The 19,515-nt window shown below is 47.8% G+C and overlaps 1 protein-coding gene across 2 annotated transcripts in view; it reads right to left on the reverse strand.

Moving 5' to 3' along the window:
• LATS2 (large tumor suppressor kinase 2) overlaps positions 1-17,436 on the reverse strand; it is a 42,744-nt gene extending 25,308 nt beyond the window's left edge. Inside the window, exons 1-2 of one of the 2 annotated variants that reach the window (XM_082751763.1) lie at positions 17,255-17,436; positions 12,364-12,944 (exon numbers count right to left, since the gene is read on the reverse strand). In XM_082751763.1, coding sequence (XP_082607889.1) covers positions 12,364-12,702 — 339 coding nt within the window. In that variant the 5' untranslated portion in view covers positions 12,703-12,944; positions 17,255-17,436. Of the gene's footprint in view, positions 1-12,363; positions 12,945-17,249 lie in introns of both variants that reach the window. The other variant, XM_082751764.1, reaches the window with a different exon arrangement.
• Positions 17,437-19,515: the final 2,079 nt, after the last annotated feature.

Raw genomic sequence — 19,515 nt, forward strand, 5'->3', positions numbered from 1 at the left:
CCTTCCTGTAACAACCTGACACCTACATTTTATGTAGGATCTGTGCCATAAATGCCAAATGGGCTTTAAATCAGAATTACAGTGCTCACAGCCCAGTGACCTATCTGCCCACCACCTTCTGCATTCCTTCACACACAAAGCACTCAGTGGGGACATCCCACCAGCTACTTTTTTTTCCCTATTTATTCACCATTTATTGCTTTATTCACTATTCTTCCTGCTCCCCACATTTCCCGTGTTCTCAATACATCCTCAAGCTCTCCACTTGAAGCATATTGAGTAGAATGGCAGAGAGATCCATGCAGAACAATAAAAACACACTAAAAATCATCACCTTTTATTTTCTCTGTGTTGCAAATGTAAAACCCTAGGCGAAGGCAAACTCCTGCTAGCCATTTACATGGGTAAGGTGACCGGTACCACACCAAACTTTCCCCGGTTTCTGACATGCAGGTCAGAAAGCACAGATCCTGGCCAGCCAGGAAAGGTACCATCATGTTCCCATGCATCATTCCAAGTGCTTGGAAAGCTCACAGAATCATCAAGATCATCGAGTCCAACCTCTGACCTAACACTAACAGTCCTCCACTAAACCATGTCACTGAGCTCTACATCTAAACGTCTTTTAAAGACCTCCAGGGATGGTGACTCCACCACTTCCCTGGGCAGAAACTCTGTGGGCATCAACGTCATAATTCAGAGAAGGAAAATATCACATTTCAGAACAGAGGAGTAGCTTAACTGGTTATTAAGCATAGCTCCAGCTGGTAACTAACTGTGTAATCTGAAATGCGAGCTACAGATAGTAAATGACTTTGAACAGATTTCCATGTAAGGCTAAAATCTGTACCAAAACCTAGTTCCAATTAGACTTGGTGTGTGTGTGCTGGTGGAACGGGAGGACTCCCACTGCTCCAAGAAAGAAGGAAATTTCCTCCGGCCCGAGGAAATCAAAGGGGATTTCCCTAGTGGTTTCCAAGAAGACAGCACTGGAGCACAGGAATCTTCCAGCACGGTGGGGCTGGGGACGCAGCCCCAGTCTGGATGGGTGCTGTGGGTCTGCGATCCCCAACACGTTGCTCTTCCCAGCTCGAGGCACAACTCAGCTCATGCAGGCTTCTCACCTTTTGTCTCCTGACGCGGAGCATCCCAGGGACCCCGTGTTGCTGCAGGTGGGGCGTGAGGGAGGAGGAGGCAGCTCCTCGAGTAGCTGACGAAATGCAGAGGCCTTCCCGCCCCCAGCGCTTCCTGCAGCGCTCCACACGCTCCAGTCGCGCACCACTACGAGCTGGATCGCGGCTCAGCGCATTCCTCTGCGCTTTGTCACGCTTCCCTGACCGATGCTATGCCAAAAATGACTAGCTTTAACAGTTCTCTGGTGAATAAAAGAGCTTTTGCAACTCTGAAACAGAGCTGAGTTTTTAATTCATGCTAAATCTGCTTTTCTGCTCCGAAGGAACATTTCTAATGGTGCCTGTAATTCCCTTCCTGGGCTTTTTTTTCCCTGACTGCTGCAGTGACTTTTATGAAGATAAAGGGAAAATCCGAGCTCGCTGGTTTTTAAAAGCGTTAAACAGACCCCTAAAATACAACTGGAGGAAGTAAAAACATGAACTAGCGCGACACAAAGATGAGAAAGATCTCTATCGCGTTCACATAAACCAAGAAATCGATGGCAGCGGGCCAGGGCAGACTCAGAAGACAGCACAGAGAACAAAATCCAAAGTGCAGCTGGACTGCCTAAACAAGCACGGAGCAACGTTATCCAAGATTTGCACGTTGCCTGTTTATTTACTCAGTACCCAAGCGAGCACAAGTTTGTGGAATGACACAGCCTGCTCCTGCAAACTGCCCTTCCTCTGCGGTACTCAGCACCACTCACAGGCACGATGCTCAGCTGAGTTTTCAAGACTATGCCCTGAGAAGTTCTCCTTTTTAACCTTTTTATTAAAAAAAAAAACACGCCCACTATTACTGAGAAAAGAGGATTATGAGAAAAACGTGAGACTAACCTAAGCTCTCGACAGAGCGAGGCACTCGTTCCGCTGCTGCCCCTCCCCAGCAGAGGATGCACCCAAAAAAGGGCTCCTACTTCTCTCCCGGCCTGTTCGTTTTGCTCAGCACACCCAGATCAGCCCATTTTTGGAGGGGTTCGCCCTCCAGCCCCATCTCCACGTGGTGCTGGAAGCACGCCTGCCCCCGTTGCTACTCGTGCGTGGAAGCAATAAGGCTATTTTTACATGGAAAGCAAATCCTTTATTTCCCCCAAAGCCAGAGCAGCCACTGCAACGAGCACGGCAGCGAGATGTTTGGAATAGAGGAGGGAGTCACCCGCAATTACAAGCAGCAATTAAGCCACGAGAGCTGAGCACGTGGGCAGGATGAGTGGGTAAGCCTGACTTTACACAGCGAGCACACAAAAAACACCCAACAGAGGGAAATTGGGAGCAACCCGGAGCCTTTAAACCCAAAAAGCTGGGCAGGTGGGGGAAGATGCCTGTCCCTGCTGTGCCCACCAGCCAGAGCATCGCAGCACGAGCTGATGCTGAGCACGCAGCAGCCTCGGCGCTGCGAAACCAAAGGAGGACCTCAGCACAATCAGGATTTTCATCCTTAAACGGCATCCAGTTCTCAAGGCAGGTGCTTCATCCTCCTCAGCAGTAAGAGCTCCTCTAGCCATTAGCTACCACGGCCTCTCTCGGTGTCAAAAATAAATTAAAAAAAAGGAGGATTAAGAATTAGTTCCACCAAAGCTCTTCCCAGACTGGGAAACCACAAAACTCCCAATGTGAAAGTGGAGAAACAATTCAGAACTGGGGGTGAGTGGCAGGGGATAGAGAACCTGTTCCAAGGACAGAGAACAGAGAAAAACGAGATTTTATGCCCAGCTGGAAGCAACACAACTGGCCTCCCCTCAACAAGGTGCTGATGCTCCAGCTGAAGCTGTTTGGCCCAGGCAGGCAGGGGACAACCGAGCTGACACTCAGCAAGCAGCGGCCTGCTCGGGGGCACAGCCACTCCCCTCCGTGAGGGGAAGGAAAGAAAATGTCCCTTCATGGTATTCTTCAGTTTCTGTAAAGCACGAAGGGCTGCTAATTGCCCAAAATAGCATTCCTGGAGATGCTCAGCAGGCAGCAGGACGTCCTGACCTTCCCAGGAATCCAGAAGGCAGGGCCACCTCCAGCAGCAGAGCTGTGCACAGCCCGTGTGCTGTGGCTCCCCGTGCCCTCCTCCTCCTGAGGGAGGTGCTCCGGGCCCAGGAGGGGACAGTCCCTTCCCCGAGCACCTGCAAACGCAGAGCGGGACCTGCAACAGCAGCTCCTCAGCCTCCAGTTGCTCCTAACGCTGCCGTGCCACGTGGAAGTTCCTGGAGAAGTGGAACCGATGGCTTGCAGAAGGCTTCACGGCAAAGCAGCGCTGAGAAATGCTTCTTCTAGGCTGCTTTCATGTGGTTCAAAGCCCTGAAGGTTGGCTCCTCAATAAACGGAGATGGGGGCGGAGGGGGGTGGAAACCAACGCGAAAGGGAATTCTTGTGGCTTGCTTTTGAATTTGTTGGCATTCCCCTGCGAGGTCCTGCTTTTGTAGCACGGGGAACGGCCTCTCCACGTGCCCTGCAACCAGCTGATGACTTCTGCCCACCTGTCAGTGTCTGCTGTGCTGCAGGTCTCTGAGGTCATCATCGTTTTCGACCCAGGTGCATGACTGTAACCCCACGCACTTGTTTCTTTGGTTCTTCAGAGCCACCTTCAAGCAAGCACTCGAACTTCCTGCTTGCATTAGGGGATATAACACGATCTTCCGAATGGGAGGGCCTGTCAAGGGGCAGGAGTGACCCCAGAAAAGAGGCAGGAGTGAGTTTCCAGCGTAGCAATGGCTGGAGCACTTGAAAGAAAAGAATTCAGCCCTGCTCCAGCAGCCAGGCAGCTGGTCCCTGCTGCTTCTGGACAGCGAGCATCACGCAGGCAGCCGGGGGATCATCTGAAGGCACTGTGAAGAAAATGAGCTCTGCAACCCAAAAACAGGCTTCAGCCAGGCAGAATACACATTATTTAACAGCTACATGGAACCAGGATAAAAACAGCTCAGTACAGGCTGGACTGGTCTTCACTCGAGTTTATTACCTGGGACAAAGACTTGTTTCAGCAAACCAAGATCTCCTGCCTGTGTTAGTATGCCCAAGGTTCCAGCCACATTAATTGATGAAATTATGCACCTTTATTAGGCTGACACCTTATTAGGCAGGAGCAGAGAATAATTGCAGTAACTGTGTCTAGTTTAAGCACACTATGGCACCAAATGGAAGAGAAGATGGAGAAATGAAGATACGGGACATTCTGTGCAAGTCCAGTTGCATCTACAACTGTTTAAGATGTCACATTGAACCTTAAAAAAGTTGAAGTCTTCTTTTAGGGAAGAGTTCATTCCTGATATTTCACAAGTATAAGAGTGAAATTAATTTGGTGTATCCAGAGGTATATGGAGAAGATCACGAGGGAGGTCTTCAATATTAGCTATTCAAACCAGTCGAGCAAAAACAATGCAGCAGAACAACCAGTAGAGGAAGGTGCAGAATTGAAAAGCCTTGAAGATATTCAACATTTGATGCAGTGGAAGAAGAAAACCAAGAGAAGGGAGCTGCAGAGCAGCAGCAACAATGATGTGAGCCCCCACATACATTTTTCTTGTTCTGAAATCAGTGGATGTGCATCGATTCATAAATAGTGGATAAAAATCCAGACCTAGCCACATAAACACTTCCACAGCAGGAATTTTACATGGCTCTTTGTCCTAAAGTCAATCGATTTGAAGGGTGGGAACTCACCCTTATTGTCACCTGGCACCAGTAGCCTTCTTTCTAGCATTTTATGTAGGTAAGGAGTAACACACTATCTGTGCAAGTTTCTGATGAAATGACCTCCTTACAAATCATGCATTAAAAGAAGGATGGGTATGGGTAACAGTTGCAAGATGCTCAGTCATTTATGCAATCCACATTTAAATTTCAGTGCTCTTCCACATGTTGCATTCGTTTTTCTCCAAATGCACAGAGAATGATGTGTTGCAGCAACAATTTCATGCACACACAGCCCTTCCGCAGGCTGTCCTGCCGCAGCTGTTACCTGGCTCAGAGTTCCTGGTACGCGGCGTTCCTCGGCTTCAGCCTTCTGAAAAGTAACTGACCTAGAAAGAGTTTTTACAAAACTATTTCCATATCCTCTCCTGTTCTCTCCTTCCTTTCCCTCCTGGGGAACTATTTTTAATTGCTTGGATTCAGTTAAAACGAGGAGTACAAGTTTCTAACCGGGGACAGTCCACCTCCTGCGCTGCAGGGAAGCGGCGCACAGCCTCAAGCATCAGTATCTTATTTACTCAGACCGAAAAAGAAACCCTCAGAGCAGTGACAAATCCCGTGGATTAAGTTCTTTGTTAACAGCTGGTACCACGCAGACTCTGCAGTTGTCACAATACGTACACGAGCACATGTGTCTCTTGGGTGAAATCTGATTTCTGCATACCAACTCCCATACGGCAACAGCTTCTGACAACCTGCCAGTGCCAGCCTGGCTGGCAGGACAACACCATCGGGACAAAATCAGCTTTACTGCACCGCAACCACAGCTGGGTGACCCCATCAGGGCCTCATTAAGATGGGACAAGACCTCCAAGATCACCTGGTCCAGCCACCCCCCTACCACCAATGTCCACCACTAAACCACGTCCCCAAGCACCACGTCCAACCTTTCCGAGGGGTGTTTGGGCTGCAGCTGGATTTACAGAGGTCTGCTGCGGTCTGCTGGGGAGTGATGTGACCAAAACCACGACACAACAGCTCTGCTGCTGCTGCCTCACGCAGCTCACCCACCTCCAGAGCACCCACGCTGCGGTTCTCAGCCCCTGCCTCCTGCACACGGCCACACTGCTCGCTGCTTGCCCTTCCAGCAGTGCCCTGGTAAGAATTCGGTCAGCATCGCAAGAAAATCGACGTGCAGCTGTAATGTACCGTGTTTTCAGAACATTTAGGGTCACAGGAACTTCATTCTGCCCTCAGGCAAGAATGACAAGATCTGGTAATTGTATTTTATTTATAAAATACAGGAAAAAAAGTAGTTTAGTCCTTTTCAATGTACTAGGTTATCTTATGCAACTGAATATGGCAAGAGCATTACCATTTCTACACAGGACACCGATGAAATTTCCCCTTCAACTAAGTGTTAACCTAGTTTCAGTTCTGCTGATCAAATAACTTCAAAGTGTCTGCAAAATATTTTTCCTGTGGATACAGAAAGAAAAAAAAAAGGAGGGGGGAACAGGGCGAAGAGAAGAATTGCAGTTTTAAGTTGCTTTACATATATTCAGCCATGCTGTAGCAAAATGACTCCATGCTACCGGCGCGTTCCTGTACACCATGTGAGAAGTAGCCAGGGACTTTTATTTGCTTTCCACTGATGGCCAATCTGCAGCTTTAACATAAACTCATTTAGTTTAGCAACTATCAAAAAAAAATGATTTAGTTGAGGGAGCTTGAATTCAATGAGTTCCATAACGAACCCCTTAGATTACCTCTACCATAAGGACTGCAGCACGCAAAGGCCCTCGCGTTCAGCCTTCCTACTGCCACCTCTCTCCGAGTTTAAAAGCTTCATTCCATTTTTATTTTCAGGCTCGGAATAAAATCAACACCGGTTACTCTCAGCAGAGATTTCAGCTGAGAGTGACAAAACCTGTGAAAGGAACAGTTACACCCTCGTACTATTGTGATAGCAGCTTCCTGTTACACTCATGGCAGCCTTTACTTTTGGCCACAGGGGCTTTGCTATTCAGAGGCTGAACTTCATGCTTATGCGGAATTTTTACTGACAGTGATGAAGCCATTTCCTTTTTTATTAAAAAGATTAACTGCTCGGCCTCTTCCTAGCAATCACATTTCCATAAATACAAGCTAACTCCGTACCCTGCTACAGCAACACAAAACTTTTCTGTTCTACTTACCCCAAGCTTCTACAATGATTACCTGACATGAAGAATGAGTTGGGTTTAATGTAACAGATTAATGTAACTCAGGATTGATATGGACCCACAGTTGCAATCTGACATCTGATTCCTGCTCTGTCATTTCAAGCAGCCCTACAAGGATGTCCCAATTCATTCTATGTCATTTGCCAAAGAAGAAAGGAGACCAACAAGAATAAAAGGCAGAATTTAAAGTTTCCTGTGGTCTTGTTCAGTGCCACGTTAGCATCCAGCTGCCAAGAAACTACATTTCATCGTGAGAAGCAACGATCACCTACTGCTGCTGAAGAACACTTTGTCCACCATGAAAATTCAAGAGGAGAGACAAAATTCTTTATCTCCCTCCTGCAGGACTAAGTCACACATGCACAGAAGAGATCCACAGAGCAGCTTTCCTAAATACATTGCAGGAACCATCTCGTAACATCTATAGGATTTCAGCAGATTCAGTAAGGCAGCAGCATCAAGAAGTAGCAGCAGCAGGGGAAGGCTGGAGACAAGAGAAATGGTACAGGAGAGAGAGAGATGCCAGCAGGTATCAGCTCAGGAGCAACCCCTGCCTCTCGCTTTCAGCCCCTGGAAAGCCAGGACTCACTTTTTTTCCCCGAAGCAGCTAAAAGTTGAAATTACTTAAGTGGCCAACTTCAGGCAAATGGATAGGAAAACACATCCCCTTACAGGCCTTGATGGAAGAGGGCTGCAAGATACCAGCAGCTTCCCAGAAATTTAAAAAATAGAAAAATTAAAGGAGAAGGTTATGAAACGACCTCTTGACATAGCTAGCAAAGAGAAGACAGAGGGAACAACCTACCTTCGAATGAGGGTAGTGAAAGAGCACACCAGAGACTACTGGCCTCAATTATGAAATCTACTGCAGCTGCTAAAATAAAATCTTCCCCCTGCATTCAGCAGTGAGTGCCCTCATTTGGAGGCCCTTTTTTTCCTCATAACCCAAAAATACTTACTCCTTCCTGACCTGCAAAATACCTCGAGATGACTCTGTTGCCACCTTTGACATATGCCCCATAAAATAATCCAGGTAATCTTCTACCAGCTCATTCTTCAGTCATTTTTCACTGACAACTCAATCTCACCCAAAACACCCAGAAGATGACTGAAGTGTTCATCCTGGAGGTTCTGGTACATAACTGAGCAAGCAGAGCTCTCAGCACAGGTGAAGCTCATCCAAGCTGGAGAGAATTTTGCCATGGGACAGGCTAGTGGGACGAAATTAACTGCCCCCCATTTGCTCAGGACGATCACGAGGTTTGCTGACCTCCACCTTGAAGGCAGGCTGCCTTTCCTAGCCTTGCCCTCTTCAGCAAATATATGGCAGGAGGAACTTTACTACAAGCAGAACTCCAGGCAGGAACAGTCTGTAACGTTGTACAAAACCAGAGCGCCGGCGTGCTTCATCTGCTTCCTCTCATTGCTCCAAGGCTGGGATAAAAAGAGTCAAGTCACACTACTGGATACCACATGGATTATATGAGGATATATAGGACATAAAACCCCATACAGAAAAGAAAAACCAGAACACTAATTCCACGTGCGTAACAAGAATGCTTTCTGCTGGAGCTTCGTCTGCAGTAGGAGAATTTCCCTCACTTAAAGGAGCACAAATATTTGTTCAAATGGAGATAAATGTTGCATTCCCCATCCCAAAAGCTTCCCCAAGTCAAGTGCAGTTCACAAAGCAAGGTGGAATCCCTGCCAAATGGGTTAAACAAGGAGGATGCAATCCCTGATAAGGAGACCAAAAGAATCCTGGAATGCGAGAAGAAAAAAACCCACATACTTCTCCAAACCCAATTCCAAGAACTTAACGTAAGACAGACAAGAAGACGGTCAGCTTGATATTCTTACATATTACAGTAGCCACAAACACCATTCCAGTTCCTTCAAGGACCCTGTAATTGGTGCCCAAAGGCCAGAGCTTCCCCTTAGGAACGTGCTGATACTGGCACAGGTGGGGCGTACATGTTTTATTACAGACCTATTTCAAAAAGCCCCTAGAAAAAGTGAAGCACGAGGACTTCCAAGCCTCACATTCTCACTGTTGTTCAGGGTGCAGTTGCACATTTCTGGAGCTATGCAGCCTGTGAAATATCCTAAAACATCCTTGTTTTTTAAAGCCAGCTGCCTGGAGAGCTTCGCCCAGAATGCCCACCAGTGCTCAGAGAGAGGGTTTGCTTGAGGAAAAGAAGTGACAAGCACATCTCCCAGCTGCCCCAGGAGATCGCAGCGATTTTGCAGCCCCGATGCCTCCGCGTCAACACCGTGGAGGCCAAGGAGTTTTATTTCCTAAAGAGCAGCACATCAGCAGTGCTTTTGGCTTCCAGCTTTTGCAACAAATAAGGTCGGGCCTTCTGCAGTCGCGTTCGACGAGTTTCAAAACAATTTGTGCTGCACTCATTATTTTTGATTGAAACTCGCTAAATAATTACCGTCGAAAAGCTGACTTCAGCAAAGAACGGGCAAGTTGCTGCCTTTGAGAACAACTACGACTAATTACGTGTGCAATTTTGTATCTTCATAATTAAAAAAAAAAAGAAAGGGTGTAATCCGGGATCCTCTCAGGTCAACAGCCAAGTCCCTGTTAAGCCTTTGGGGCCAGATGTCACCACAATGTCACAGGCTACCTTCGTGAAGGCCCCCGGGCCATTACAAAGGACACTTGTGACTCCCTGAGCACTTTAAGAGTCTGCCAACACCTGTAACATCCCTGATGACTGTAACTGAAAGACAGGAGTCCTGTATTTACTTTGTGAATTACCCTGCATTTTATATCCTTGTTAAGTTCAGCAGCCAGCCCGTAACTGATTTCCTGTCTGCGTGAGTCTGTCATAGAGAGCGAGGAAAGCAGTAAAACGTTACGATGTTTCCTTTTTCTTTAATTAAACCAATTTCAAATTGATCTTAATCCTTTCTCCCTCCACACCTTCCCCTCCCAACAGGCACAACGCTGAGTCCTTGGGCGGAACGGGGAGCTACAAACCCTGCCTTCACGTTACCCGAGAGAGAGCATCTCTCACAGTACACCCAGAGACTGCTGCTGGAAAGCTAACTGCAGGTACACCGAGTGAGCAGGGCTCCTAGGAGTAACAGATAAAACAAATTCTTCCCCATTCCCTATAGTTTATGCTCCCCCCTCCACCCTTCCAGAAACCCAACCAACAAGCGGGTCCTGCATGGACCTGCTGGCCCAGAGGGGCCTAAAACCATCCTCAAAGGACCCAAGGCTGATTTTGCTCTGCTCAGCCAGAGACCCGACGGCTGCCTGCTGGACTAGAGGTGTCCCCGCAGCGAGGATTTACAAATTTCAGCTCACAAGCAGGGCGAGGGAGCTTGGGCCGGCTGATGAATTTATTCCACATCATGCTCTGCAACAGCTCAGCAGCTAATTCAAAACAGCTCTGGCACCCGGAAGAAAGGAAGAATCTAGAGGCAGTAACCGAGCCTGTCACCCTACCCCACGCCATCCCCGGGGCCAGGCCCCGTTCACTCAAGAAGCTCCATTCATTCATTCACAGCCCTCCACAACAGCCAGGCTTCACACAGCCTGGACCCACAGGAGGAAACAGAGAGCTTTTAGCCACCAGGCAGCAGTTTTGGAATCCCTGTCTGGACCCCAGCCAAATACGATCCTACTAATACTTCAGCTCAAACTCAAAACACACCTGAGGGATAGCCCCACGAGCTCCATTTCCACGCAACAGGTGACAGCGAGGGAAGCAAGCTAAAGGCAAGGATGGAAGAGTCACAGCCAGTGAGGGAAGATGCAAAAATACAAAACCAAATTTAAGGAGGCTGCGGAAATCTCCACATCAGAACTGTGCTCGTTTTCTGTAACATTTAATGCCATTCTAGCAGTATTCAAGGCAAAACAGCTAAAGATATTAGAAATGTTACACGTACAGCGCATTACACCACGCTTAACAGCGATATGTTTTAGCAGGTGCTCAGGTATCTCTGTTTTATACATCGGCTTGATGGCTGCAGTGTGCTCAAGGAGCTTTCCAAGCCTCCAGTCCAACAAGCTTGTTCTGTGTGTGAACGATTTGTCCGTGCAGCCTACCAAATGTACATTTCCAATCCAGAATCCAGCTGTGCTCATTTAACCTTGGCTCATACGCACGGGGAGTGTTCTCATCCCCAACGGCTGGGGAAATTCAGGGGGTAGAGTTCTGAAAAACACTGCTTTCAGGGCATGCTTAAGACGACAGAGAAAATCCTCAGTTCCACCAGCTGAATTATTCACCACAGCGTCTTGTTTCATGGGGCTAGGAAGCGTTCAGGTGTGCTGCAGCAGTTTTCACTGGATCTGCAGTCTACTCTGGCTCTGATTATCTCCCAGGGAATAAACTCTTTGGAACAGGAGCAGCCCTAATCAACGTCTGCACAGCTCCAAAGAAATGCTGCCTGTTTGTAATAACGCCTGACGTGAGCCTTGTTACACAGGCTCAGAATATGACCTACGAGAGTCAGACGCTGCCATGAATGAACAAAGGTTAAGTTTTGAAATCAAGGAAATGCCACTGAAAGCACACTGGGTTTAAGTCTCTCCAGTGTATGTCTATGACTGTGAACCGAAATACTTCAGCTTGACAAACAACTGCCATTCAGTCACGGGGGAAAAGTGTTATTTCTACAACAAGCAGAACCTGGACCAGAAACAGCACACTCACGCTCTCCAAAGAGAAATGCTGAACTGTTCCTGGACAGAGGTGAAAGCCAATACCAGAACTGGAAGTACTGGTATGTGCGGCTTAACCCCAAAAGCCCGTGTTCTGCACCGGGTGAATGGTTTCTGACTTGGTGCTGGAACACGTTCTCAATCCCAGAATGGCAAAACCAGGTATTTCTGGGCTGAGCCTCTTCTCTGAGACAGGGCTACCAGCCCTTGACAGAAGCAGAGAGGAAAAGACATCCAGCCAGTTCCACCTGCTTCTTGCAAACAGCAAGGGAGGTTCTCCAAAGACCACACAGTGTCTGTCATTTCTTCCATGTGCTCCTGACAGTGAGTGCCGTTTAGATGTGCTAGACAAAATCCCACCCTAACACTCGTAGCTAGAGCCTCTTACAGTACTGAGGAGAAAAAAAAAAAAAGCCAAGCTAGCCTGTTAAGCCTTATGCATCAATCTGAGAAGTCACAGAACTCCCACAGGTCACCATGGCCATCTTTAGCATGGATTCACCCCCGTCTTAGGCACGCCTCTCAGCTGCAAGTTCACCTCCTGCTGCCAGAAGCATCAGCGCATTTTGTCACCCAGAAAACCCTTCCCCCAGCCCCAAGTATAACCTTGTTTTGACCAGAGTGCCAATCCCCCCCTCTCCAAACTCGTACGTACCTGATCACAACCCGCATTCACCAGCTCCTGGAGCATCTGCCGATTCACCTCAACAGCTGCTGGAGTGCCCGACTCGTTCGCGAAGGGCAGCAAAGAATATCTGATTTCTCGGAGAGCTTTCTGGTAAGGTCCAAACTTGGGCGTCTGTCTCATCTGCTGCTGCCTTGCAGCATCCTTCCCTACTAAAAGCTTCGGGTCCAGAGAAGTTTCGCTGCCCGGTCCGAGAGGCAGCCCCTGACCTGAAGATTTGGATGGTTGCTTTAAGCCTTCTCGAATCTCTTGTAGCCTTTGTCTGCTGTTTCCAGAGTATGTCGTAGCAGGGAAAGTCTTTGGCCTCATTGTTAATCCAGTTTTCTCTGAGCATAAATACAGCTTTATTCTTAGTTTTTTTAGTTACTTCAGTTCTACAAAGTGTCGCTTGATGGTATCAATTTCTTGTAAACATAATCCTTCAAAGAGAAAAAGAAAAAAGGCAAAATCCCAAAGAGATCTCTGCCAACGTTTTACTTCAGCTCACGATCTTCACGTTTCCTACAGAAAACGAAAATCCTTGGAATCATCATTTTGCAGACTGACAGTGTCTGAAACAAAAGAAAATAGAAAGTACATGCAATTAAGTTGATATTGTAAACGCCTCTGAAGGGACAGCATGACAATTAATCAAGTGAAAGTGAATCAGGTTAACCTATTAAGCTGTCACAGCTGGATTCCCTTTAATTATTACCACTTTATCTGTTTGCAAGAATAGGATTTCAAAAGGCTTTCTCAACATAATCAAAGAAGCGTTTGTCTTTAAAGTTCTATTTTGAAAATAAAGGAAAATAAAAACCTCAGAAACTACAAAGTTTAGGAATTTCATACACTACCTAACCGTGGCAAGATTCCCACCCCATTGCATAACCAAGTCCTGGACAAGCCTATCCGATTTCATAATTAGGGAAGAGTATGCTCATGAAACATCTCCCCCCACACTTCACATTTTGTTTGTTTTACACTAGCTGAGCTCAGTTTCAGAAGTTTATGAAAAAGATTTATAATGGAAATATTGATGACTCCAACCATAGCAACTTCTAGTATTTCAATAACAAAGTGAGTAACAGAAAGACAAGATATTTTGCCACTCCACATGAATATCTTGGAGAAGTTTGAAGGTAAGAATTCTCCCCAGAACTGGAAGGAGGGGAGAAAAAGGGGGTGGGGGGCGTGACTGTGATATTTCCCTCAGCTGTGCCTAATAGGGAAGAAAGAGAAGATGGAGAAGGAGCTATTCAGTAACAGCAGGAAAGGCAGAGCTGGCTCAGTTAAGATTAAAACACAAAAGGCAAGGCTGAGATACAGCTGCACGCATCTCTTCTGGTGTGTGGCAGAGGACAGCTACACAACCACACAGCGGGGCTGAGCTGCTGTGTAGCTTGTGATATCCCTGCAATATGAAGATACAGAAAGGATCCTTTATTCCCTGAGTCTTTGTGGCATCACCACACAGTGGCACAGGTACCAGGGATGCGTTTCAGAAGAGGATTAAGAGAGCTCATCAGAAGCAGCACGTGCTATTGATGCTGCTTCCACAAGTTCACTTCTGCTGCTGCTGCGAGCACTTGCAAAGTGACTATGCTGCTGCTCAAGCCGCTTTGTTGAGAAGGCTGGAATTCTGCTCGGTTGTTTTGAAACCTCAGAAGCAGAAGATGGTCAAACTCTGGATGGTGCTGGTCACTCAGAAGTTGACAAATCTCTCTCTCTCTGTCCCGTCCCCTCTTGAGAAGGGGGCTTCACTTCTGATCACTGCATTTTTGGCATCACTAAGAGCTTCTTCAGCAACTATTTTCCTCTATTTTCACACCCTGACAATCAAACTCAATTCATCACAACAATCGTTCCTGTGCTAGCTACAGCATTCCCAACAAAATGCCAATTTCCATACTTTTACCCTCACAGACAAGCAAACAGCTTAACATGGTGAAGGCTGAGGGTCTGGATGCCATGAAGCCCATCATCACTTACTCACTAGCACAGGGTCTGCCGAGGTGGGGTCGAGCTTTCCTCTAAAACCAAGCACTGGAAAAGGGAAAAGCAACAGTGAGGTCAGCCCCCAGGCTCCTTTATGGCAGCTCACCACTTGGAAATGAAGGCTCCCAGCCTAATCACTTCAGGTATTGCCCACATTACGCTCCTAACTACCTGTGCCACGCACAGCTCTACTGGGAAGTTTCCACACAGCCTAACACCAGCCCTGTCCAGGACCACACCTTAGCTGGAAGTGGCAGAGGTCTACACCGAAAGCTGAGGGATCAAACTGCCAGAGAACACACCAGGAAGGGCGCACACATGGGAACACCACATCAACCTCTTGCTAACACTGAAAGGCTGAGCTATCTAGAGGTTACTTTCAGGTACTAAAGATCTTGAGCACTAAGGATTGCCTGCAACCCTAACTCATACAGGTCTAGAAGTGACATAAGCATCCACATTGGACAGGGGTTGTGACCTGTTTTAAAGAAAGAACAGCTCTGTCACATTTATATTTTCATATTTTTACAACAAAACAGCTATTAGTCAAGAAGACATCAAGTTTTCACTATTCTCAGTGAAGATAAAAACAACTGAAGGATCATGATGACAGAATTTTATCTACTTGGAGTTCAGCAACAGACAGTACACAGCCTCGGTAACATGTTTAAAAAAAAAAAAAAAAAGATGGTATTGCAGCCTTTTAGGACATCATAACTAGCTAGGAGTTAAAAGATACAGAGCAATTAACCGGTCTGCAACTGTCCTTCCTCTTCTGACAGCAGCAGGCACCATATGGCTGGGCTTAGGAATCCGGGTTGTTCTTCCTCTTTTCAGCCCCCGTGCCAATCCTCAGGCCTGGGACGTGCGGGAAGAGCTCACGCCCCCCCAGCCTTTCCCCACAAAGGGCTGCTTTCCCACTTACACACATGCTTCACATAAAGAACTTCGCTGACCTTTAGCCTAGGCTCGAGGCTAATAATGCTAGGTCAAGCCAGCTGGCAGCTTCTTCAGCTTACGTTCACAATACTGCTAACCCAGAAAGCAACGTGGATTGTTTAGACAGCATGAATGAGAACAGCAACAACAGCAACTCCTGGAGCTGACTGTAAGCGCGCTTTATATTTTGCAGAAGTTTTGTGTCTGTTTCTTTAAAAAATGTAAAACTAGATACGCAAGATCAGCCAAGAAAACAGAACGTAAAGTTTTACAGATGATGTACAAAGGAAGACAAGATGCCTGCTTTTAAAAATCTTCCTGCAAATAAAAGGGCTGTATGCTTTAGAAGAAGCAGAGCGTTTAAGTATTTGACTGTACATCTGTGTTTGGCTAACTCCAAATCCTTCTAAAATTCACCTTGCCCACAGCATGAATATATCAGTAGCCTTCTTGTCATCATCAGATATATTTTTCAAATTCATTTTTGAGCTTCAAATCATTCTGACTAGATACTCCTAAGATGCTTTCTATCCAAAATGTTACATATCCTATGCTGATTAGAAGCTCATCCATTACTCTAGAGATAGAATATTCCAAATAAGAGTAGCAGCACTTTAATTACATCACAGTAGAACAATTTTTGAATAACTGGCATCTTTTTTTCCCCCCTCCTTTGAGGAATAGCAATAGCTGCTCTCGCAGCAACCAACCAACCACACTGAATTTATATGCCGAGGTCTGTGCTCCCAGCAGCACCAAGCAGTCTCACCAACAGGCTGCACACACTGGTGGCTGGGCAGGGCTGGGACACTGGCAAGAAACTGCAGCTCGGATGTGTTTCAAGAGCAAAGCCCCGAAGCCCGAGCTGGTGAGCTGCTCCTGAGCATGCAACTCTGCAGGCACCGCGGTGAGGAACCAGGGATGCCTGCAGAAGTAAGGAGCAAAGTTTTAAGAAGCTGACACAGCTGCCATTTCCCGCTCAGTTTATTGGTATAGAATTGGGTTTTTCTGGCTCGTGAATTCACGGAAACACACGCTGGCCACTTAGCAGCGAAGGTCTGAGACAGATCCAGGGAAGGGGGCTCAGCAATTTCACCACGATACAAACCTTTACGAGCAAACACATGCTGTAAGCGGCGAGGAGAACCGAAACGAGGACCTTCCCAAAACCATCCCTTCATCACGTAACAAAACCACCCCAAAGTAACTCCAAAACCACCCCAAAGTAACTCCAAAACCACCCCAAAGTAACTCCGTGCAAGCCCCAAGCCCCGTCCCAGCCCAGCGCTGGGGGAAGCGGCTCCCCTTCACCCCCAGCAAACCACCCCACGGCGGGACCTGGGCATTACGCACAACTTGTGCTGTTATTTTTATTTTTTTTTTCCTTCCTTTTTTTTTTTTTTTTTTTTTTTTGCGTCACTCGGGCGAGTGCCTGGGGAAGGGCAGGGGCCACCCTCCAGCCCCGGGGAGAGGCCGAAGGGCCGGATTTTGGCAGTGACCTTCAGCAGGCGGTGGGGCCGGGATGGGGGCACAAACCCAGCCTGGACACCCCAAATCCCTTCCTTACAGCCCCAACCCCGTTGTTTTGGTGGGGAGAGCTCCCCAAAAAACAAACCTCCGGGCTGGGACAGAGGCCTCCTGTCACGGGGGGGGGGGGGGCACAAAATGTCGGGCAGGCGGCGGGGGGAGGCTGAAGGGACGGAGGAGGGGGGTGAGGGACACGGCACACACACACACACACACACACACACCCCAAATATCCCAAATATTTCCTCAGGCGCTTTTCGGAGGGGCTGAGCGGGGCGCTGCCAACTTTCTCCTCAGCAGAAAGCGTCGGGGGAAAGGCGGGGGGGGGGCAGACGAAGCAGCGGTTAAACTAAAAAATAAAAAAAAAAATACAAATAAAAAATAAAGCCACCCTGTCACCCTTCGCTCCCTACCTCACCTCCTCGGGCTGCCCGGCAGCCGGTCTGTTTTCCCCCCCCCCGCCCCGAGGCTCCGTCACGCAGCGGCTCGGCGGCGGCGGCGAAGGGCGGCGCGTCCCGCAGGGCTCGGGGCGCTCGCCTCCATCTTCCCCCTCGGCCGGCCCGGGCGCCGAGTGCGGGGCGCAGCCGGGACATTGGCGGCATTGTTTGCATTCCTCGCCCCACACGTGACCGCGCCGCCCGCGTCAGCGCACCCCTCCCGCCGCATACCAGCGGGGAGGGGAGGGCAGGGGAGGCGCTTGGCGGCGGGAATGGCCGTTACGGCTCCCTCCGTGTGTGGGGCTGTGTGGGGTTGTGTTTATAAGCACCGGTTGTGTTCTGTCCCCCCCCAAAATCTCGGTTTTGACTCATAAACAGCTCCGCCTATCCCCCCCCTCCCCTTCCAGTCTCCTCACAAACAAGTCGTCGTGTCCCCCCCCCTTCACGCTCCGCCATCTTCCCCCCCCTCCCCTAGCCCGCCTCACGATGCTTCCCCCATCTCCTCTGCTCGTCTCCAGCCGCCCCAAAATAAAGCCTGAAAGTGGGCTCGATGGGTGGTGTTATCCCCACTGTGATGGGAGCCCAGCCCGCTGGCGGAGGGGCTTGAGGGTCGCTGAGATGTGAGGGAAATGGCACCGCCTCAGCCCATGGCGGTGGTTGGGAAAGGTGTGAAGACAACGCACCGTGGTGTTTGTCAACACGCTGGATGCCCCAAACTCTTTTAAATCAAAAATTCTGAAGTAAAGATCTATTATTACCATTACCCCGTTCATTCTGAACTAATTCCATGCATACACAAAGCACAGCATGTCTATCAACACCTTCTTCAATATCAACACCTTCAAGACTGTGGGCTCTTAGTTGTGTGGGCTTCAAGGTTTTCCTTCTTCAAGACTGTGGGCTCTTAGTTGCGTGTGTGTGGGGGGGGGGAAACATTGCTTATTTTTAATGTATTTATTTTCATCAACAATGAGGAGACAAGAGGGTTATGAGGTGCCAGAGGAGGATGGCCAGGGAATTCACATCTGGATCAAAAATTCAGACCCAAGCTGCAATGGATTTTTGGATGCAGAGCTCATATTTGAGCTCATTACAGATGGAAGTGCCTGGATCCCAGCCTGTTTTTCATGGAAGGCTGAATATTCTGATTTTAGATATCTCTGTGGTCTGTAACAAAGACAATTGTCAACTAGAAACAGCTCACCCCAAAAATATAGCAATGTTGGGATCTGGGAAGAAGGTGAGAAGATTCCTTTGGCCCCCTCAGTGTGACAGGACACTAGCAATAACCAGCGAACACTAACAAAGATTAAGAGCAGTAAGAAAATAACCTCTTCTGTACATATGTATATAGTTAGATCATTAACGTGGAAGAAGACTGCAGTCTTGAAATACAACTTCAAAATTCTTGAAATCCTCTTGCAGAACTGGGAGTAGGAGCTCCATGCCTGCTTCATTGCAAAGGCTCCCTGCTCAGCCTGGGAAGGTTTCTCTGTTGTGTGAAGGGGAAATATTGGTCCTGTGAACACTTAAGATGCATGGTTATCTTTAATTACATGAGCAGTCCCACTGTCTTCAGCAGGAATGAGAGCATGTATGAAGAGAAGTCTGTGCATAACTCTCTTTCTAGTATGGGAGCTATATTTACAGTCTTTTCTGAGCTATGGGGACTATTTTTGTGAGTAATGTTACTTATGGACAGTCCTATCTAAGGACATTTCTTTGGGATTGTTTATCATCCTTTTTTTAAGTTCTTCTTGCAAACTGCCAATAGCTTATAATTGACGCTGGTTTGGAAGGAGAAGGGGGTGAATGTTAAGTGACTGCAAATAGACTGCTATATTTCATGAGAAAAAATGCAGCCTGGTGCACGGAAATTGTTTAGCGTCTCATTTGAGGGCAGCCAGTTACTGTATATAAATTACTGTCGGGATTTCAGTAGTGTCCTTGACTGGAATATATTGCAAGGAGCAGGGGGGGGAGGGAGCTTCTGGCTCTGGGGAGCTAAAGAAACCCATTAGACTCAGAGCAGATTCCAGTGTTGGCAGAGTATTGCAGGGTAAAGTGGTTCGTTTTGCAATCTTCAAATACCTGCAAAACTGAAGTAAATTTTAAATGATACGACAGATGCAGCACGGCTTCATTTTCTGAATTACTGCTGTGCTTAACCGATGAAGCATAGCAACGTGATTGCCCAAACCAGAGATTGCTCAATGGCTTGAGACCTTCTCCCAACAAAGTT

Source organism: Aythya marila, assembly GCF_965140915.1.
Source record: "Aythya marila genome assembly, chromosome: 1".
Lineage (NCBI taxonomy): Eukaryota > Metazoa > Chordata > Aves > Anseriformes > Anatidae > Aythya > Aythya marila.